The 23,109-nt window shown below is 34.2% G+C and overlaps 2 protein-coding genes and 1 pseudogene across 3 annotated transcripts; all 3 read left to right on the top strand.

Annotated features, from left to right (window-relative positions):
• The first annotated feature begins 1,668 nt into the window (after positions 1-1,668).
• LOC105764574 (indole-3-pyruvate monooxygenase YUCCA6) lies at positions 1,669-5,161 on the top strand. 2 transcript variants are annotated; one of them, XR_008197535.1, is made up of 4 exons: positions 1,669-2,725; positions 3,405-3,653; positions 4,064-4,203; positions 4,331-4,479. XR_008197535.1 is itself a non-coding variant. In XM_012583239.2 (4 exons), exons 1-4 carry the CDS (start codon positions 2,021-2,023, stop codon positions 4,556-4,558), a joined length of 1,305 nt encoding a protein of 434 aa, XP_012438693.1. In that variant the 5' UTR covers positions 1,675-2,020; the 3' UTR covers positions 4,559-5,161. The 2 variants fall into 2 exon arrangements, 1 of the variants encoding a protein (XP_012438693.1); XM_012583239.2 differs by having other exon boundaries at positions 1,675-2,725; positions 4,081-4,203; positions 4,331-5,161.
• A 3,640-nt stretch (positions 5,162-8,801) lies between these two features.
• LOC105764494 (60S ribosomal protein L37-3) lies at positions 8,802-9,946 on the top strand. Its single transcript, XM_012583124.2, has 4 exons — positions 8,802-8,954; positions 9,043-9,178; positions 9,545-9,646; positions 9,734-9,946. The coding sequence occupies exons 1-4, from the start codon at positions 8,952-8,954 to the stop codon at positions 9,778-9,780; spliced, it is 288 nt and encodes a 95-aa protein (XP_012438578.1). The 5' UTR covers positions 8,802-8,951; the 3' UTR covers positions 9,781-9,946.
• Positions 9,947-18,915: 8,969 nt separating this feature from the next.
• Positions 18,916-22,783, top strand: LOC128032045 (sulfite exporter TauE/SafE family protein 3-like; annotated as a pseudogene).
• Positions 22,784-23,109: the final 326 nt, after the last annotated feature.

The raw sequence follows: 23,109 nt of genomic DNA on the forward strand, positions 1-23,109 counted from the left end.
TTATATTTTTCTGAAGTAGTTTTAAAACTGTTGTATGTAATTTTACACGTTTAATATTTAATTGATTTTTCAATGTTATATTTTATTACAATAATTAACATAAAGCAGTATTTATTATTTAAATTATTAAATATAATTAAAATATATTAATTTATCAATTCAAATATTATAATAAAAAAATTTGAATCATAATTAAAGCATGTTTAATATATTCAACCTACAATATAATTTCACTTTATGTAATTAAGGTAAATAATAATTAATTAATAATTAACTCTAATATTAATTAAATGATATTTGAGATGCTTAGAGTTTGTAATAACTTTATTTTACATTAATAAAGAATTCATTTTATATTCAAATTTTTAACTAATAACTGTGATTGTAATTGCAATTATAATTTATGATAATTTATAATTATCATAGGTTTTTCCTATATTTTATGATTAAATTTTCATTCAAGTAATAACTTTATTTCAAGATTAGCCTAACTTTTTAACTAATAATTTTAAATTAAATTATAATTATTTTAAATTCATAATTATCATAATTCGATTAAATTATAATTTTTAAAATTATATAATTATCACAACTTCTATCATACTCAAACTTTTTTATTTTTAATTGTGATTTCAGAAATATGATAGAAAATAAAAAGTATCGTCATTAGTTCAAAAGTTTTTAAACTCATGCTTTTATATAAATTATAAATTTTATATAAAAGACAAAAAAGTCTATGTTTGTTATTTTGTAAAATAATTAGATATTTGATATTTTTTAATTGACTTGAGATCTGCACGATGAGTGACAATAACTTAGCCAATCATTCGTAGTGCACATGTTTCATGAGATGAGGTAGGTAACAGCTCGAAATTTATAAAAATAACATTTTATAATAATTTTAATACAATTTATATTATTACCTACCTCAAACTTAAAAACTCAAAAATGATAAAATGCAACTAACTCAAATTTTTTTAACAACTAATTTAAAACTCAATCAATTATAAATTTATCATTAAATTTAAATAAAAATATTATTTAAGTTGAAATAGGGCGCAATTAAAATATATGGTCACAGTTAGAAACCAAATCAGAAAAATAGAACAGAATTTATGAAGAAGTGTAAGGTCATTCATCACTTCAATTGAGCAGTGATAGAGGAAAATGGCTTTCCATCTTTACTCTCGATTAGCTTTCCTAGTTGAAACATAAGACCGCCATTGTCTTTAAATAAAACCGACCCTCGAATCAAAATAAAAAATGGAAATGGAATATGACCATAATCAGAACTGCAAATCCAGTGAAAATCGTACCAACAATCTTCTAGATGTAATCACCTCTAAGTTATCCTATTTGGGATTAAAGTTAAGGATTAATTATAAAAAGAGGTGAAACTCGATAGTTCTTTTACTAATTAAATGCTCACCCAATGAGTTCTCTAAGTTTCTGCTATGACAGATAGGGTGACGTCCCAGTGGAGAGGTGTTTGAGTAGTAAATATTTACAGTTCCTGACATTCAATTCCTTTTTTTATTAAATTAATAAAATGTCCCTACTTGATTTAATATTTGCCCCTCCTTTACCACTTCTCAAACTTAATTCCCTTATGAAAATAAATTCTTGAATGAACAAAAGGAATATATATAAATCTATATATATAGGATGTTACTGACATATCACCATCTTCCTCTCTCTTCATCTTATTTTCTTTCAATTTTGTTTTTTCATTCTTCCCATCTCTCTCTCTCTGTTTAAATGAATGAATGCTGATTAAGCCCCCGAAGTTCTTTGCTCATCTTTCGCTAAACCGTTCATAAAGAACCAAAATTCAGATAGATTCATTCAAAACAACTCAGTTTCATATAAGTGGATAAGAATCCTCTTATATTCTTAATCCACTCCTAGTTTCAAGGGACAACTCCCTTATAAAAATCTAATCTCAAATGCTTTCGCTTCACTCCTGCTTTTGTTCTTCTTGAGCTCAATTACCAGTTAGTAATTTAATAAGTATTAGTTCATGGACTACTTGAGTGAAATAGAAGGAAAACAAGCTCATGATCCCATGTTTTTGGAGAAGATGAAAGAGTCATCGTCGTCGTCGTCGTCTAGTTGCTTATGTGTTCCGGGGCCAGTTATCGTCGGCGCCGGGCCTTCGGGTTTAGCAACCGCCGCTTGCTTGAAAGAGAAAGGTGTTCCGAGTGTAATCCTAGAGAGATCCAACTGCATAGCATCTTTGTGGCAACTCAAGACGTATGACCGTCTTCGTCTTCATTTGCCGAAGCAGTTTTGTGAGCTTCCTTTGATGGGGTTCCCTACTGGTTTCCCTACTTACCCTAGCAAGCAACAATTCGTGGACTACTTGGAAGCTTACGCTAGGAAGTTTGATATTAAGCCTAGGTTCAACGAGACGGTTTCACAAGCTGAGTATGATCCGACGCTGGGGTTTTGGCGCGTGACAAGTGTTGGGGTTAAAGGGAAAGAGATGGAATACGTGTGCCGGTGGTTGGTGGTGGCGACGGGAGAGAATGCGGAGGCGATGATGCCGGAGATGGAAGGAATGGGGGAATTCAGTGGGGACATAAGGCATACAAGTTTATATAAAAGTGGAGAAGAGTTTAGAGGGAAAAGGGTTTTGGTGGTGGGGTGTGGGAACTCAGGCATGGAGGTGTGTTTGGACCTTTGCAATCATAATGCTAGGCCTTCACTGGTGGTCAGAGATACAGTAAGAACTCTTCTTTTCTTTTTTAAAAATTATATTTTCTCTTCTCTTTCTAAACATTAAAGCAAAAATCACACCCACTATGGGATTTTTCTTTCAACTTTTTGGATTGTTTTTTCACAAAGGTGATTGGAAGAAAAAAAGAAAAAGAAAAAAGGGTTTCTCAAACTGTCCCCTCAGACTTTAAAATTCTTGATCTAGTTAAGAAAAAAGGTAGTTTTTGATTGAACAAATTTTCGTCAATTTTATGTTTTCTCTCAAATTTCATATAAATCGAGAAAAACCCAGATAAAATATCATTAAAAAGGTGATTATTGCTTAGTAAGTATAATCAAATGGAATCATTAGACAAGCTAGCTAAGAGCTTGTAATTGACAGATATTGCCAGAATCTGCGTGGCTACAAGTTCCAAAGGGTTTAATCAGTTAAAAGAGACCGACCAAAGCAAATTTACCATACTAAAATTAGGTAGGCAAAAAGAAAGAACAAAGATCTTTGATCTTTCACTTTCTTGGGATTCCCAAGCATGCGCAACATCGTAAAATATATATTTTCTAGTTAGGATCCTATATATCTGTATATGTTGTCTTCATCATGAATCTCGACCCTTTTTTTCAACTCCATGTTTTATGCTATGTTTGTAAGACATTATAAGTAAAGTGTTTGGATTATGAAACTGAAGGTCCATGTCCTCCCACAAGAGATGCTAGGGACATCAACATTCGGATTATCGATGTGGCTGCTCAGGTGGTTTCCTTTGCGACTGGTCGACCGTTTCTTGTTGATTGTATCATGGTTGATGCTCGGTGACACTGCTCGCTTCGGATTGGCTCGCCCGCACTTGGGTCCCCTTCAACTCAAGAATCTGTCGGGAAAGACCCCCGTTTTAGATGTTGGCACGCTTGCTAAAATCAAAAGTGGAGACATTAAGGTACTTTCCCCTTATCATATCACTTTTCTTTTTTTCCCTTCCTTTGGCAACTAAATGTCAAGTGTTTGATTGATCCTATAATACTGTGTTTCAAACAATCGTACCACTTGCTTTTCCTTTTGCCGGAATATATTGTTTCGCAATAATTGCGCTCCATATCTTTTCTTAAAAAAAAAAAATCATTTTGATCCTAAATTTTTTTCTCAAAAACACGATTTTATATAAGAAATATCAATTTTTTTACCATTTGAGAAAAATTGATGGAATTTGAAAGTTATTCTTTTGTCAATTATAAAACTTTTGATTATGGAATTTTAGAATTTTCTTTGCATTTGGAAGTTTTCTTTCTAATTACATACTACATTTGCATATTTATTTATGTGTATATATATTCACAATTCTTAATTTAGAACTGTTGTTGCTGTAGGTACGTCCGAGCATCAAGAGCCTAAAACGACATGCTGTGGAGTTTGTCAATGGCACAACTGAGAACTTTGATGCAATCATATTAGCAACCGGTTATAAAAGCAATGTACCCTCTTGGCTAAAGGTATACAAAGCTTAATTTTACAACCTTTTCTTTCTTTCTTTTTTTATTATATATGATTCTTTAAGCTATTTAAGTTAAATTCTTCACAACTTGATGCTAAAAAAAGAGCAATTGAAAAAATTGTCAGGAAAAAGTGATGTTCTCAGAGAAAGATGGGTACCCTCGAAGGCCATTCCCTAATGGATGGAAAGGTGAATATGGGCTATACGCGGTGGGGTTCACTAAACGTGGACTGCTAGGTACATCAATGGATGCTATCAGGATTGCAGAAGACATTCAACGGTGTTGGAAAGAAGAGGCAAAGCATCGTTTGGCCTTCACTAATTCACTGCTGCACCAATCATCATCATTATGATCCTTCAGATTTTGTTCTTTCCGAAGTTTTTGAAGCGAGATAAGAGACATACAGATTTTGGTTGAAGATAACAACTATACATACTACACAACCTATCCTAATTCCCTACCTGGCCTGGATTTTGTATCCAAACACCTACAAGTGCGAGGTTTGATTCTTCAAATGACAAGAAGAAGAAGAAGAAGAAGAAAAAAGAAAAGAGAAAAAAGGGAGAGAGTTGTCTCAATGAACCCTTCGCCTTGAATGTGAAGATGACACCAGATAAGGCAGCAGCCAGGCCTTGGGAAGGAGGAAGATTAAAGGAGTTGAATTTCAAAGTGTTAAGAGAAAAAAGGGTTGATGTTGTTTTGGATTGTGGAGAGGGGTTGGGGGGGACCTTAGACTATATATCTTAGATATTGTACATTGCCATTTCATTTTTCTGTAATTAGGCATCACTTTTCTTTATCCACAAAGAGAGGAAAAAAAGAAGAAGAAGATAGATTTGTCAGAGCAAGCTGAATATATGATGTTTGGTATTTGTTTTTGCAAAGCAATATAATTGTGTTTCTCAACCTATATTTTATTACATCTTTCTCATTTATACAATCTTTCTTTCTGGTTTATGGGGTGTGCTTGTATAGAATGCTTCATCCCAACCAAGAAACTAGGTCAAATGATTTCATTCCTGGTAGTAGAAGTTTTGGACCACCAACTATTGATGAGAACTTAAATATGTGCATTTAAAAATGACCAGAAATCTTATTAATTGCTCTGCTGTAATATATTTATTAATTCATATCCTATGCTTAAATTTGGCTGACATAAACGTATGAATACCAATGATGAAATCTCACGAAAGAAAACGTAGATAGGACGGATGATAATTTTTATTTTAATATATAAAACAAATCATTTTAAATTAAAATGACAATAAAAATATATTAATATTTCAAATTTATTTGTGAAGGAAAGAAATTCCCATTGATTATATGTTAATCAATAATATTATTCTAAATAAGTAAGATTTTAATCTATATATTTAAAGGAAAACAGTAGCTGGTACTCCCTTTTCCCTTTGCAAGTTGGGCAAAACTGATTGAGCAAAAATGAAAGGAAATTAATTAATTTTAGAAAAATAAAAGGGTAAGGAGCAATGGGCAGGCAGATGTAACATACAGATTCCCACCCCACCCCTCCACTTCAAATCTTTTCTTTTAATCTAAAAGGTTATACAAAGTGTCCACACCATAGTAAGGAAAAAAAAGGATGGAATTTGTAACCATTGTTTGTCACCTGGAAAAGTTTGAGTTGTTTTGTCAATTCAGTTGGATTTCAATTGATGCAATGAAATTTGTTTTCAAATAATTTGATGTATTTATGGTAAACAAAAATTTATGTGTTTCTTAATTTCGATATTAAATAAATTAATTTTTTTTAAAAGTCGGAGTAGTTTAATCATATCAAATTTAAAAGTGATTAAATAATCACAAGGTTAATATTTTTGAGTCAATTGTACGTATTTTTTATTAGTATAATAATAAATTTAGCTCTCAAATTTTATATATTATATGAATTTGATCCTAATTTAATAAATTTAACTTGTAATATTTACACATTTTGTTCACATTTACACAAAATGTATAAACATCAAGGACCAAGGGTAGAGCTAGGGATGGCTGGCAAGGATCCGACCCCCCTAAAATAAAAAATTTCTCCTTTGACCCCTTAATAATTTATAAAATTTTAAATTAATAATAGTAAAATTGTACTTTGAAACTCAAAATGATGAGATTTTAATTCAACTTTTTTAAAAATTATAAAGATATAGATGCTAAAATGATGAAATTGTATTTTTACTATCATAATAATATACAATTTAATTTTGAACTCTCAAAAAATTTAATTTCACCCCTATCGAAGATTAAATTCAACATAATTAATAAAAATATTAATATCGTGATTAATTACTCTTAATATAGCTTATTTTGAAACTTAAATTACTTCTATTTTTTGACAAAATCAAATTACTCAATATTAAAATCGAGAAATACATATGAGATGCTTTTATCAAGAATTTACTTTCTTCAAAGTTGGTAGGTATATATATATGCCACAATATCGTCTCTAAATGCAGAACTGTTAGGATCCCAATATAGTGATGTAAATTATAGGAACATGTTATTTAATGTATGTGCTGGAGTATATAAGAGTCAAGGGATGTTAGAAACAGGTAGAAAACATCAACGTCAAAAAGGGTTTTTTTCTTGGTCTGCACACTGCAATCTTATTAAAGGCAATCAACAATAGACCACGATACTAGCACTTGTATGGTTCACAACTTCTCATATGCCCATCTGCACCCCCACCCCCACCCCTCCCCTTTTGGGCTTTTATTACCATCAACTGTCACTTCGCCATGCTTATCTTCGTTCCTCTCCCTTTTATTAATTTTAAAATTTTTTCTCTTTTAATTAGTTAAGGAAAAAATCTCTAACGATTCATTACATGAGATGAGACTTGACTGACCAACCCACGTTATCTCTCTCAAAGCTATTAATTGGTATCTTACTTTTATGCTATGATCGAAAAAAAAAGAGATAATGCTGCGACGACCCCCTTTTTAACTAATTAAAGCAATATATAAACACTGCTCTAATCACCTTTTCTTAACCTTAATCAATGCTAGCTAGCTAGCTCCTCTAAACCACGATTGATATGAAATTTTTAATTATTTTCTTTCGGGTTTGAGTTTCAAAAGGTGTAATTGTACTGTGTAAATTTTTATTTTGTTTTATGTATGTTATGTATGAGTTTTACTCAGTTTGGTTAGTTATATTCAATTTTTCATCTATTGTGTTTTGTATTGATTTACTTTTATATTATAATTTATCGGATATATATTTGTACATGTATTGTACTTGTGATTGTACTGTATTTGTAATGGAAATACTTAAAAATGAATTTTATATCATTTGATTTCTCAAATCTTTTTAATGTTGAAAAGTGATATAAGTTCAAAACTTGTAAAAGCTTTTTCTTTTATGGTTAAACCAAAGACTATATAATTTTATAATTTTGTCTTTCCATAAGAGAATAATTCACTTACATCAATGTAAAATTAAAGTGGTTTTACTCTCTTCAAGAACTTTTTATACGGCTAATATTTTAATAATCCAACCATTGAAATCATTAAGATATTTAACTTGTCATGTATGCAAATTTTGAATTGATCAAATGTCTCTATCATATCAATTTAAAATATTGTCTATATTAATATATATTTAATGACTAATTATTTTACATAAAACTAATAGTTAACAAAATTTAATTTATGCCAAACTTGATATGCATAATCTACATAAATAACTACATGTTAACTGAATTGTTAAAATATTAATTGTTTAAAATTATAAAAAATGTAAAACTTTTACAAATTGACATCGATATAAGTGAATCCCACCCTTATATTACTGGTTACTAATTGGGATATGCATTAGGAACTAAATTAAATTAGGACTTAAATATTTAAGAAAAATGATTAGGTTTAGCCAACCAACAAAAGGGGTTGTATGGAGTTAGATCAACATTAAAGTATGTTTTTAAAGATCAGCCCTTAGTTTGTTAGTTAAGCAGCAATTATGGTCCTTGGCTATTGGCTAAGCTGTGTTTTGTCATCCACACAAGCTGATGATGATACCCAATTTTGCCATTTCTTACTTTCCCTTTTAAGTGTACGTAAGCATCCACCGCGTGCCAAGTGGTGGCTTAATCACGACCATCATATATATATATATATATAATCCTTACATTTAAGCATTTTAAGTAATTGATATAATCCTTAATTGAGTAATTAATTTTAATTTTAATTTATTTCTTTTAAAATTTAAAATTTATTATTTTCATACCAATCATTTTAAATTGAGTTAATGTACTATTTGGTACTTGAGTTTGCTTCAAGGTTTACTTTGACATATGATTTTTTTTTGTCTCAAATTGGTACATTAATTTGGTTCAAGATTCAATTTAGTAACAAAACCAAATGACATCATGTGACACAATGAATACTTAACAAGTGTGTTCTAAAAAACGATAAATACTTAATTGAGTATCAAATAATATATTAATCCTGTTAAATTATATAAAATTTTCCAAAGAAAATATTTCCTAGAACATGGTCTGATCCAAATAATAATTGGGCTGCAACACGATGGTTTTTGGGTCTGATGGTTTGTTGTAACCCAAAACCCGGAGACCCGAAAGCCTAAAACCAATCCCCACAATGGAACCGAAAAACCCTAATCCGGAATTCGTATATTTGTTAGATTAAAAACACTTTTTCCGTCAAAGCTCTCTTCGCAGAGACAAAGCCCCTCACAATTCTAGGGTTTTTGCGGCACCACCAACAGAAGAAATGGTATTAATATTTTTGAAATGATTCTATTCGTTATTGTTGCTTATAAAGAAATTGAAATTGATTGTGAAGATTCCTTTTTTTCTTATAGGGTAAAGGAACTGGAAGCTTTGGAAAGAGAAGGAACAAGACTCATACTCTCTGCGTTCGATGTGGACGTCGAAGCTTCCATCTCCAAAAGAGCCGTTGCGGTGCTTGTGGCTATCCTGCCAGCCGCATCCGAAAATGTAAATTTTCTTTTGCTTCTTTGCTTTAGATCCCCCTTCCCCAGTCTATTTATTTTAGTAATTTTAGCTCTGTTTTTAATTTTCTTAGCTGAACTTAGGCGAAGGTTGGCAAATTAAAGTTTTCTTCTTTCTTATTTAGGTTTTAGTTTAACAGTTCATGAACCATATTTCCTGTTGTATCATTTGATCTTTCCTGCCCTGACTGTAGTTTTAATTTTGGGTTAAAATATATTAAGCCATTGTTGATGGTCATGGCTTGGTTAAAGATAGCTGTTGGAGTTTTCGCTGATCTATATTTTCAGTCAGTTCTGTCTGCTGAACAGTGATTTTAATTGCAATATTACTGGCTTGTGTTTTTTGCTTCAGATAACTGGAGTATGAAGGCTATTAGAAGAAAAACCACCGGGACTGGCCGCATGAGATATCTTCGTCATGTGCCCAGGAGATTCAAAACTGGCTTTAGAGAAGGTAATGGTAACTTCTTATTGTATTATATGTTGTCTGTGTTTGACTAATATGTGTATAATAATGGGTTGGTGCTTAAATTCTTGGCAGGTACTGAAGCAGCTCCAAGGAAGAAGGCAGCTGTAGCTGCTTCATAAGTTTAATTGTGGTGTTTTCTTTTCAGATTCCTATAAACACAAGTTTTCTGTTTTTATCAACTGTGTTACTTTTATTTTTCAAGTAATATTTACAAATGGTAAGTTTTACTTTGTTATGAATATTTTCAACTTATTTTGATTATTGAGTATACTTTGTGCTTCGTGAGATAGTGATGTCATCCATAGATTATCTTATATTACTCAAATTTCGTAAATGTCTTGTTTGCTATTTATTGCATTTGGAGATGTGATTCTTTTTCACTTGGTGTGGGGAAAACCCAAAGAGATTTTGAACGTGGCTTAGTGAAGCTCTACTATTAGGCTGAGTTAGGCGTCAATACTTGAAATGTTTTGCAAAATCAGATATATATATATGTTCCATTAGCTTTGCAGTTCAAGTTTATTTTAGAGCTGGAACTATATAATTGTGTACTTTTTGTTTCCTAGATGCTGGAAAATGGAAATGCCATAAAATGCCATTGTTTCTTACCCGATCTAATAGGAATGAAAATGTAATCATAGGAATGCATCGTAAGGGATGTTATCTAGAATATATTCTTGCGTGCTTTGTTTTGGCCAATGGTCAAATCTCTCCAGCTTCTGATTTTCTTTTATTTTGGTCAATTGCTGATTCAATCGGCATGTTAATCTTGACAAAAATAAACTTTCGCTATAGATACTAGAGAAAGCCCTTTGCTCCTTACCCCGTTTATTCAAGCCTAAATGCCATATGTTTGACACATTACTTGGCATCTGAAGCAAATAAAATCCTGATACCCTGGCTAGCTTTTGGGGCGTTTACAGCAGCATTCCTTTGAACGTGTGGTAGGCCCAACTCATTCAGCCACAAAGGAATTGTTGATATTGTAAACTCTAAATAACGTTGAAGAACCCATTTTATTTGCGACATACAAGGCATTTCTTGTTATAACTTATAATCCATGAGGCAACAATCTGGCGAAGTTTAGTCCTTTGTTCCCCATTTTTTATAGTTTCTCTTGTATTTGGTGCGGTTATGGCCTAATGGGAATCTGAGGATGGCAATTTGAGGGTTCAAAGTAAAACTGGTAATATACTTAATGAGAAATATTTATACAGAAAGTCGTAACAAAATGAGTGGGTCTTGGTCTCTAGCTCTTCCCAAATTCGGCTTCGACCACTTGAACTCCCCTTGCATAATTACCACTGTGTTCTACCCTTTGAACAAAAGGAAAATGAACTGTTTTCTCAAAATTAGTCAACTACATTATTTATCAAAGACGCTCACTATACAAGTGAATGTAATTGCTTGTCCGAAAATGCCAAGAGAAATTCGTCAAAATATTGATTGGATGATTAGAAGCTTAACACCTTCACTCGGACTTGGACGAGTATTTTCACAGGAAGAGATGTTTGTAAACAAGGAATCAATGTACAGTTTGGGATGGAAAACGATACGAGATCACTGAAGTTGAGTAGCAATTCACCTGTAAACCTGCCATAACTAACCATAATACTTGATTTGTAGCCCAATATATGAATCAGTGCCCATCTAGTTGCAGCATGACAGCAACTCTTCAAGAGTTGTATGGTTTGGATTGACATTAAGTACTGACAGGTTCCAACCAGAAGATCTAAAGTCTGGACTCAAAGATGGTTATTGTTAAACAACATTAAGAGGAAGTAAGGTCCTTTTACACTATTGTTTGTAGAAAATAGCAGATTACTCAATGAAATATTATGAATATCTATATTGATTATAAGGAGGTTCTACACCACCAGCAAACAGAATATTGTTGATGCCTATAGGTGGATCATAGAATCGCTTCAGCCCTTGACTTGCTTGGAGTCCCACATTTGCATTATGATATGCACCAAGATTTTTAACATGTTTGAATTGTAAAGACCAATCTTGTTTACTAAACAATGATATGTCTCTGAACAAAGCTGTGGTGTTATCTGTTGTTTGTTCCTTCAATGATTAAACCAGTTGCTCATTTACTATCACTTTCTACTATCAATTGTTGAACTCCCAATTCCCATGCCATCACCAATCCATCTAGTATAGCCCATAGCTCAGTCTGAAGAATAAAGTCGATCCTAATATTACCACAATAACCCAGTTTCCAACAGCCTCGGTTACCTCGAAATATCTTCTAGTGTCACGGGTCGCAGTTCAAAGTCCGTGACAATCGTACCAAATGCATTCGATGAAGGTATATTGTGTAGATGAGGATCATTTGGCTCGCAAGAACTGGCCCGATTGAGTAACCTATTGGAGAAGCCTATCAGATTGAAGCCTGGTTGGCCCGATAATGAAGATATGGCAACTTAGACTATTTTGGTAACTAATCTTAAAAGATTAATGAATCATATCTTGTAAATATTAGATTACATTTGATATGACATATCTTGTAAATCCCATGATTTAAGGGATATAGTTAATCTTGTTTGTCAATGCAAATGTGTCTTGACTGTCGGTTTTAAGGGAGCTCAACTATAAATAGAGAGTCTGTCCCTCATTTGTACTCACTCCATTCATTGTTTCATTATTCTTTGTGAATAAGAGAATATAGAGAGCATTTACTCAAACACCTTGTGTGCATTTTTTTGTTGTTATTTTGTTACTTCTTTTGGCATAAATCACTTTCGCTATACAAATTGGTGCATTAGAGGAGTTTTTAAGGAATCCTTACTTGAGTAAAGGCTGACTTAGGTGAGTTTGGACGGACGGATCGCTTATGGCCGTACGAATCGCGAGACGAAAGATCTAGCATTGTGACAAGTGGTATCCGAGCTATTGGTTCGAAGGCACTGTTGAGATGTCGAAAGAAAAGTTCGAACAAAGGTGGGCCAGAAAGTCTTTGAGGGAGATGTTATCGATTGTTGAGGAATGCGTGGGTAAACTTGAGGAGTCCATAGAGGACGCGAAAGAGTCAGACAATGCGCTTGGGAAAAGCATAGGTGACCATTTGTCTCACTTTCAATAGGGATAGCGTGCAAGAGTTGCTAGATTCCCAAAGGAAGAAGTTGTCGTAGAGGAACAATGCTCTCGAGGCCATGGTGATGGCTTTGAAGGAGGAAAAAATGGCAACGACGATGGCTTTGAGCACAAAAATAGAGGAGCTTGAGGGAGAGCTGACCTTATGCCGATCAGCCGTAGGGAAATGAATGTCAAGTGCAGTACTTAGTTGCGAGGATGTCCTGAAGCCAAAAAAGTTTATGTGGACATGGTCTGCATGCGATGTGGACAATTTCTTGAGGATGATGGAAAATTACTTCCGTGCCAAAGGTATCGTGGGTGATGTGGTTAAGGTAAACACTGCTTCAATGTTTCTTACTAATATTGCACTTTTATGGTGGTGAGGCAGAACTACAGATAAAAGGCAATGTGAGATTGGGACGTGACAAGGGTTTTAATGTGAGTTGAAGAGACAATTTTACCCAGAGTTTGCCGAGAAATAAGCTCGGGCAAAATTGCAAGGGGTAACGCAACGGGGCATAGTGGGGAAGTATGTTTGAGAGTTTAAGAAACTCATGCTCTAAGTTTCAGATGTGACAAAAAAAAGCATTACTTGCTTTTCAGAATAGATTGAAGCTGTGGGTCAGACAGGAGGTGGAACAAAGAGGTGTTCAAAAGCTGTCGGAAGCCATGACAGTAGCGAAATTCGTGGTCAAGCTTGGTTTAGGGAAAGACAAGCTTGAGTCTTCCAAGTCCAAGGAAAGGGACGTATGTGAAAAGGATCACAAGGAAGATGTTGTTGATGGCAATGGCAACGACGACAATGGTGGTAAAGGGAAACCACGAGTTGGGAAGAAGAAACCCTATAGGAAAATGGACAAGGTGAAATGCTTTCTCTGCGACGGTCCACACATGTTGAAGAAATGTCCGAAGAAATTCACGCTTAACGAGAAGTCGGTGGGTAAGGTCTTGGGACTTGGTTCGAGCACAAGGGGTGCCGAAGCCAAGGAGGCCGAAAGCGAAAAAAAGCTAGTAGAGTACTTACGTCATGGTCCGCATAGGTTGCGGAAGTGTTTGAAGAAGTCTGTCATCTAAGGGGATGATGGAGCAAACAAGGAGCCCAAGAATCTTGGTTCGAGCAAGAGAAAAGTCGAAGCCAAGAGGGTAACGGGGAGAAAAAAGAAGCGAGTAAAATGCTTCTTGTGCCGTGGTCTGCATGAGTTGCGGCACAATCCAAAACAAGTCGTAGTCAAAAGAAAGGCAACTTCTGAGCTTGGTGAGTCATCGGAGGGGCTTCTACCCAAGGAAGAAGTTAGTTTGTCATTGAACTTAGAGGAAAAAATTGTGATGAAAATAGTGAAGCTAGGACCATTGAGGCTCAATTCGAGAGAAGCGTCGGAGTTGGCTGAGTCATTGACAAGGCTTCCACCTATGGGAGAGGTGGGTAGTGTATCAGACTTCAAGGAAAACGAAGTGATGCAAGTTGGACAGTTGACCAGAGTAAATGCAACAAGTAAGACGGTGCGAGTTAAGAAGCGACGTAAACCGAGGCATAAGTCCCGAAGGAAGGGAAAAGCTAAGGCGTCAAGACGAGACCGAGGCGAATCAAGTTAATGCCTTCCAAAAGTCACAACGAGGACGTTGTGAGAATGGGTGGGGGAGAATGTTACGGGTCGTAGTTCAAAGTCCGTGACCATCACACCAAATGTATCCGATGGAGGTCTATTATGTAGATGGGGATCATTTGGCTTGCAAGAACTGACCCGATTCGGTAACCTGTTGGAGAAGCCTGTCAGATTGAAGCCTGGTTGGCCCGATAATGAAGATATGACAACTTAGGCTATTTTGGTAACTAATCTTAGAAGATTGATAGAATCATATCTTGTAAAGATTAGATTAGATTAGATTTGATATGGCATATCTTGTAAATCTCATGATTTAAGGGATATAATTAATCTCATCCGTCGATGCAATTGTATCTTGACCATCGGTTTTGGGGGAGCTCAACTATAAATAGAGAGCCTCCCCTCATTTGTACTCACTCCATTCATTGTTTCATTATTCTTTGTGAATAAGAGAATATAGAGAGCATTCACTCAAACACATTGTGTGCGTTCTTTCTGTTGTTCTTTTGTTGCTTCTTTTGGCATAAATCGCTTCCGCTATACAAATTGGTGTATTGGAGGAGTTCTTAAGGAATCCTCACTTGAGTAAAAGCTGACTTAGGCGAGTTTGGACGAACGGATCGCCTAAAGCCACACGGATCGCAAGATAAAAGATCTAGCCCTGTGACATTAGTGGCAACTTTAAAATCATCCATTGTACAAGCACCATCAGTATTTGATTTCCACCATCCCTTGTGTGGTACTTTCAATTTTACTCTTGATTGTTTTTGCTCCCTAGCCTTAATGTAAGCTTCCATAGCAACTTTAGCAATTGCATATCCTTTCCTCACTAGTGCTTCAGAATCAAAAGGCTCACCTTTGAATACAATCAGATTTTGACTTCTCTATATGAGTCAACACAACACGCCAAAGAGAAAGCTCAATGGTATCCTATCAATATTTGAACCTGATCATCCTATAAATTATCGAGCAACTAAGTTTTAAGCGGTAAGTTGTTGAAGTTTTGCAATCTATCAGTTGTTACAATCCTTCCCTAGACGATCGGTGAACCATGGTAGTCTTAGATTGTTGGGACCTTCCATATATTTGGCATGTGCCTTCATTCACCATGCTACATTGACATCTTTCGCTATTGGTAAGAAATTTATCATTTAAAAGAAGCCAAAGAAATTATTGAATTCTTTGTTGTCCTTTCTAATTTCAGATTACTATCCATGTATCATCTTTTTTATCTGGTTTCTCTTTAATGAGATGTCTAAAAGCATCAGCCACCAAGAGATTGCCGAGTTTTGACCAACTCCAAGTGAGTCGATCTGGACCTGCAAGATTAAAAGGAGGATAAGTCCCTCAATGTTACGGTACTGAGTTACGGGTTGAGTCACCAAATAATTTGTAGGAAAATCATTTCTCTGTGAGGCTTTTCCCCTTGTTTTGATTTCTTTCGCGCAAATCTATAATGAACAAATGGAATTCGTCGAATGTAATCGTTAAGAGAGTCTTATAAGCTTATAAGCTAAATAAATCAACCTCTTAAATAGAGGTTGCATAAATTTACTTGTTTGAATAAAAGAACTTATAAGCTAAATAAATAAGCTCCTAATATCTTTTAAAAAATAATTTTAATTAAAAAAATCTTTTAAAGATATAAAATATTCATAAATAATTTTTTTAATAAAATAATTAATTGATTTAATAATTAGTTGGCGTCTAACATTACTTTCATCTTGGAAAAAAAACTTGTTTGCAAGCTCGAAATTGAACAGCTCGTGCATTTTTTTATGCCTATTAAGATATTTCAGTTTCCCTACACTCTTGATTTTGCACAATATAATTAGGATCTTTTATATCCAACCAAAATAATTTTCTACATCGGTATCTGAACGAGTATGGTTCGTCACAATTATAACAAAGACCTTTACCTCTTCGTTTTGCCTTCTCTGCAGGAGTCAAATTTTTAATAAAATGATAGCTTGTCTTACTGACATTAGAGTTTTTTTTTCCGATGAAGTACTTCCATTCGAATTGACATATGACGCTGCCATGGGTGTCACGAGAGAAGTTCCCATCAAGTTTGAAATTATATTTTATCATGATGTGTCGTGCAAATTGACAGATCTAATTAACTGTTGTTTCTTCTCAAATGCTTGTGCCAAACTCATTGCTTGAACCAAATTGGGGGTGTTTGCATTTTCAAATCTAATTCGATTGGTTTTGATAATCCAGCAGCAAATAAGTCGATTTGTTGATCTATGTGCATGGAATTAGCACGAGCTATAAAAATGATAAATTAGAGAAATATATTGCATGTATCAATATCCGCAGTGAATGTGTTTTCTCATTATGAACAAGAAATGATTTAGAGATTAAATTAATTTTTTGAATTATTATTTAATTGATTGTAATTAAATAATTGAAGTTTGAAGTGGAAATTAAATTAATAGTCATCACAATTTTATTGAACAAGACAATTAAATTCATTTACTCATGGTGAAATTGCAATGACTTTAACGAAATTAGAATTGTGCTTAGAAAATAATTTAATTGAGTGAATTAAATAAATAAATAATATTTTGAGAATAAAAAACAATTTATTAGGTTGGATAACTTATATGGATTAGTTTAAAAGATGAAAAGGAAACATAAAATTATACCAAATACATGTAGAATATCCAATAGGCACAATACATATATGATGGGTAGGAACCCTAGTTCCTAATAAGGGTGGGTTGCGAACTTCCGTTTAGTCATAGTATAGACTCGTCCAAGGGTAGGATGGTCTGTTTGGCCCAGTAAGTCAAACTCAATTTAAATAATAAAAAATATTTTTAAATTTAAATTTAATTATAAAAACATTTAAGATATTAATTAAAAATGACATGACATTGCCTCGTTTTTTGTTGGTTGGACTGAATGTACCATTCTTGTTGGGGTAGACAACTTCACCTTAACACGGAGGGTCATTAAAAGTATCTTGGCTTTCTTCATCAATGGTCGACTTAAATTCTTCCATCTTAATGGTAGTGTGTCTGTTGTTTCCCATAGCGACCGAGAAGGTTATATGGAACCTTTCAGCTCAATAGGTTGGGTGGTAAAGCTAAAGATGGGGTTCACCATTTTTAGTTCTCGTTCTGAGAGGCCCATCTGCTAGAAGGCTTCTTGATGCAACACTTCAACTGCACTACCACAGCCAATCATTATTCTCTTGACCTCATAATACCGATCATCATGGAGACCACCAAAGGGTTGTGCTATCATCCACAACTTCTTTCTCATTTCTTTTGTTAAAATCTATCTACCACCTTTTCTTTGAGTTTGGGTGGGACTTCTTTGTCAAATCGTTAATTGACATCACTTCTCGCAAATGGCATTTCTCTTTAACTTGGAGGTGGCCCATTCTACTTCGTAGGACCTGTTTTTCTGTAGAGTACTCATCTCCTTTCTCCATGCTTCCATCTTTTCCTTAGTAGGTGCATTTTTCTATTGAGGAGCAAAAACTTAAAAGTTCATACTCGTCATATCCTGATGCTCTATTCTGGTTGTTGCGTCGACCAAAGGCTAAGAAAGCTACGTCTTTCGTTTTATGGGATAGTTCTTTTTGGAGTGGGGTTCTCCTTTTGGGGAAGATTGTTCTACCCACTTATAAGTTCTTAGACATTTTAATGTAGCAACTCTTGTTGTTCAAACTAGGATTTGGAGGAGTTTCAATTGAGTTTGTAACTTAGAGTACTATTGGTTGTTTGGAGTAGGTTGTAAATAGTGGGGTTTTCTGTTAGGGATGACAGGTGTGGCAGATGGTTTTGATGCCTAAGATTGTATAGGAGTTGAGTTTTTGTGTGGTTTCGTAGAGCATATTGGTGATAACCATCATAGTGTGGATCATTATATGAATAGTCATTGTAATAAAGATACTAGTCATATAGAGGTCAAATTGGAACCATTTGCCTATTTTTGGGGGGTTGGTTGTTTATGTTGAACGGCATGGATAAGGCAACTAGGTTGTGCTACTATTGGTACTTGGCTGGGATCTTTTGGTTTTGCATGTTTGGATTCTTCTTGTTAGATAAAACATGGTTTCATGCTCTCCTTTTACATATGACACCAATTGTTGATATAAGGGTTGAAGATGATGATGGAGAGGGTTCATATAATTGTTCTGAGAACCACTAGAAGAGGATATAAAGCTCTGGGAAGCAGTAGAAAGTTGGATAGAGTCTGGGTAAGTTGGGAAGCAGTAGAGGATATAAGAGAATAATACATTTTTACACTTAAATTCAGGTCCGAATATTCATACCAATCATACACAAAGATAAAAAGTACGTAAAGCGGAGATGGAAGGGGAAGCCTGAGGAAGTGGGGGTCCGCTCGAAGTTAACTACTTCCAAACAAAGAAAATTAATAATAAAACGTTGACCTCACAAACTTATCATGATATCATCCACAGAGACGAGTGACGTAATAAAGAAATAGAGTCAAAGACCCTTCTATATAATTTTGGTGCCAATTTTTATTTTTTCAAATAATTTCCCTAAATCCGAAACCCCGAAAATCACTTTCTCTTTCAATTCAAAGATGGCTCGGTTTGGAATAAAACGGGACGTTGCGAGATCGATAATGTTGAATTTCATTAACTTTGGTTTGGCTTTCATATTAGTTTCAGCTGAGAGAAGCTTGAAGAATGGAGAATCGAGCGAGGAATCTAAAACGAATGATAATTATTTTGTCAAAGCTATTCATTTCTTATGGAAACCTGATCAATCAGGTTATCACCATGTTTGGCCTGTAAGAACATATTCAAATTCAAATTCAAATTCAATATACTTTCTTGTGATTATACCTCTTGTCATCAAAAAGCCTATTATCATTTGTTTTTTTTTGTGGAATTATTATTAGTATTTGTTTTGGTGTAGGAAATGGAATTTAATTGGCAATCTGTGCTGGGAACTTGTATTGGATTTTGTGGGGCAGCGTTTGGGAGTGTAGGAGGGGTAGGTGGAGGTGGCATTTTTGTTCCCATGCTTAGCCTTATTGTTGGGTTTGATCCAAAGTCTGCAACAGCTATTTCAAAATGTAAGGTTTTCTTTTTTCTTTTTCTTTTTTTCTTTTCTTAAAACATCTTTGCAATGGCATGAAGAAATTGTTACATTTGAACAAGTGTGACTTTAGAATTAGGTAAAGTAAATATGTAAAGATTTTTATGAAGAAGAAAGAAAAGAAATGCACTGTATTTCCTTTTGTAAAATACTAAAAACACCTAAATTATTCTATAGTAAATCTTTATATTCTTATTACATTTGAATTGCACTTACTTCACTGAATTGATTAATCTTAAGGACTTATTTGCATGCAAAATAAAGGTTATGGCTTATCAGGATACAAATTAAAGTTGGAACTTACTTGAATGTAAATTAAAGGTTAAGGATTTAATAGGAGTAATATAGGGATCTATGGATTTATTTAAGGGTAAATTTTAAGAGTTTTTGTGTTTCTGATATTGGCTGCATAAGCCCTTGAATTTATGCTAAAAGTGGAATTTATTATAATTTTATTGAAGAGTTCTGCTGTTAAATCATGATTCCTTTCTGAAGAGAACAAAATTGAAATTTACTCAGCTTGTTGCAAAGCCCAAAGTAGACTTCAAAAACGTCAAGAATGGTTTAAACTCATCTTTCGAGTAAGACAAAGTTGCAGTTACCATTTGTTTGTATGCTATATATGATTATTTTGAAAAATCTATGGCCAGGAAAAAAATGAGAAAAAAATATGTATAAATTATGTAAGTTCTTTGTGTAGCATTTTAAGAACTTCAAAGCTCACAGATGATTTTTTATACTCTATATGAGTTCATTGATTCTATGTTTTTGCCAATTTTAGGTATGATCATGGGTGCAGCAGCTTCAACTGTTTACTACAACCTTAAGCTAAGGCACCCCACACTTGATATGCCTATCATTGATTATGATTTGGCTCTTCTTATCCAGCCAATGCTCATGCTTGGAATTAGCATAGGAGTCGCTTTTAATGTGATCTTTGCGGACTGGATGGTCACAGTTTTACTTATTATTCTCTTTGTAGGTAAGCTGTTTTCTGATTTGTTGTTGTATTTACTGGGGATAATGTGCACTATCTATCAATTTCGATGGTGTGGCTTGTAGGAACATCAACTAAGGCATTCTTCAAGGGTGTCGAAACATGGAAAAGGAAACCATACTGAAGCAGGTAGTAACTTTTTAACTCAGTCTCATATTGATATGCACAGAACTCTGAGCTCTTTATACCTTTTCTCCATTCTATTGTGATTTTAAATATGAGTTCAAGTCTTTTCCGGCTTTCACGAATGAGCAATTAAAAAGTTTTCAAGGATACTTAATTTCAAACATAACTTTGTGCCTTCCGCCTTTGCTTTGCTTCTTAATTTCAAGGAAACTTTCTCGTTCAGTGTTTGGCATATTTATATTATTATAATTACTTGAAAGCTATCTGAAATCTGCTTGCCTTGGATTTTAGGAGGCAGCCAGGCGCTTGGAATCAAATGGTCAGTAGCCTTTTTCCTCTAACAAATCCTTAAGATCATTGCGATCTTTTCATGTTTTTTCTTATGAAATAATCCCATATATTTCTCACATGATTTTAGGTACTAGTAGTGAAAATGTGGATTACAGGCCTCTACCCAGTGGCCCAAACACTGTTCCTCCGAAGGATAGCACAGACCAAAAAGTGGGTTGACTGTAACCCTGCTGTTAATCATGAATCCGGATTTTCTAAAAACTTATTTAATGCTATCATTGCAGGTCACTGTTTTGGACAACGTTTGCTGGAAAGAACTTGGGCTTCTTTGTTTTGTTTGGTTTGCATTCCTTGTACTGCAGATTTCCAAGGTTTTGTTTCTTCAGCTCTATTTACTGTTTTAAGTATTTGCAGAATATAAATTGTTGTACCAGAACTGATAAAATATGACATTTGATGACAGAACCATACAACTACTTGTTCTGTAGGGTATTGGGTGTTGAACTTGTTGCAGGTACATTCTAATCTTTTTCATCTCTGTTGCCTCTTTTCCATTTTTTGAATTGCATGAGCAAGATATAACATTTGAACATTATGGATCAATTATGATACTTACAGTAACAGTTTTTTTTAAACCTGGTTTGAGGCATCCTTTCTGTTTCCCAGATCCCAGTTTCAGTCGCAGTATCTGCATATGAGGCAGTTAGTCTCTACAAAGGAAATAGAGCAATTGCATCCAAGGGAGAACAAGGCTCAAATTTTCAAGCGCATCAGCTTGTTAGTTACTGTTTTTTCGGAGTACTAGCCGGGATTGTTGGTGGTCTACTTGGCCTGGGTGGAGGATTTATCATGGGTCCACTATTCTTGGAGTTAGGTATCCCCCCTCAGGTGAGTACCTTTGTGTCCTTCAAATGTATGCCATGAAGTTATTACATTGAAGTTCACCCTTCTCTTCATACATTAAATTGGAAATGATGGTAACATGACCTCATTACGATCATGAGTCTATCTAGTGTTTTTATATTCTGATCTTTAGGCTTCTTATCAACATCTGTGTAGGTCTCAAGTGCCACAGCAACCTTTGCCATGACTTTCTCTTCATCTATGTCAGTCGTAGAATATTACCTTCTGAAACGTTTTCCAGTACCTTATGGTAAGGTTTGTTTGCCATCATTTGATTAGAGGAGGAAGTGGTCGTTCTACATTGCTCTGGAGTTAAACTTATTTTCATACTTTTATTTGTTGGCAGCTCTCTACTTCACTGCTGTGGCTACTTTTGCTGCCTTTGTTGGACAACATGTCGTGAGAAGGCTGATAATTGTATTTGGAAGGGCATCTTTGATTATCTTCATTCTAGCATTCACCATATTCGTTAGCGCAGTATCACTAGGTGAGCTCTGATTTGCAAATAAGTCGCAGTATCACCATATTCGAATGTTAGCTTTTAAAGGTACTATCTAACTCACTGGATTCAAAGCTCACTCAAATATATTTTGGTAGGTGGCGTTGGCATATCAAACATGATTGACAAGATTCATCATAATGAATATATGGGATTCGAGAACCTCTGCAAGTATGAAAGCTAGCACTTTAGGCTTTCTTCTTCTGTTTTTTCCTCATATTACCCTAGTGTTTTTCCCTCAAAGGCAAGCAATAAAATTGCCCTTGTATTTGTTTCATTCTTTGGGTTGTAGGCAAGAAAGATACCAATGATTTCGATAGTTTTAGCCATAGCTTTGTTTTTAGGCTAAATGGGGTAGCGTGAGTCTCGAACTTTAGCAATTCCCGAAAGTATTAACGAGTACTCAACCAACTTATATTTGCCAATTGTTTTTTCACTTTCCATGTTGTAATTTTGTATTATTGGAAGTTCCTGGTTCTTTGTCCTTGCTGGTGTCAAAAGACCTACATATTCAAGACAACCTTTTACTCTAGATTGTAAGGCTAATAATTTTGCTAAATGATCTGTCAATTTTTTTTTTCTTTCAATCAGAACAATCATCTAATCTTTTCATGTTTAGCAAAAATTCAATATTTCAAGAACTTTTTTTTTATCTTCTATGATCCTCAAAATTAGTTTGAGCTTATTTAGGGTTTTAAACTTGATATAAAATTTATTTTATGCATTACCTAGATTTATTTTTAAATATTGTAGGTAATATCATTTGATTCATTGATGATGCATAAAATTATAAACTATCAATACATCAAACATTAATCTTTTCATTACTTCAGTTTGTAGAATTCAAAACTTAACTT

The sequence above is a fragment of the Gossypium raimondii genome, chromosome 7 (assembly GCF_025698545.1).
Source record: "Gossypium raimondii isolate GPD5lz chromosome 7, ASM2569854v1, whole genome shotgun sequence".
Lineage (NCBI taxonomy): Eukaryota > Viridiplantae > Streptophyta > Magnoliopsida > Malvales > Malvaceae > Gossypium > Gossypium raimondii.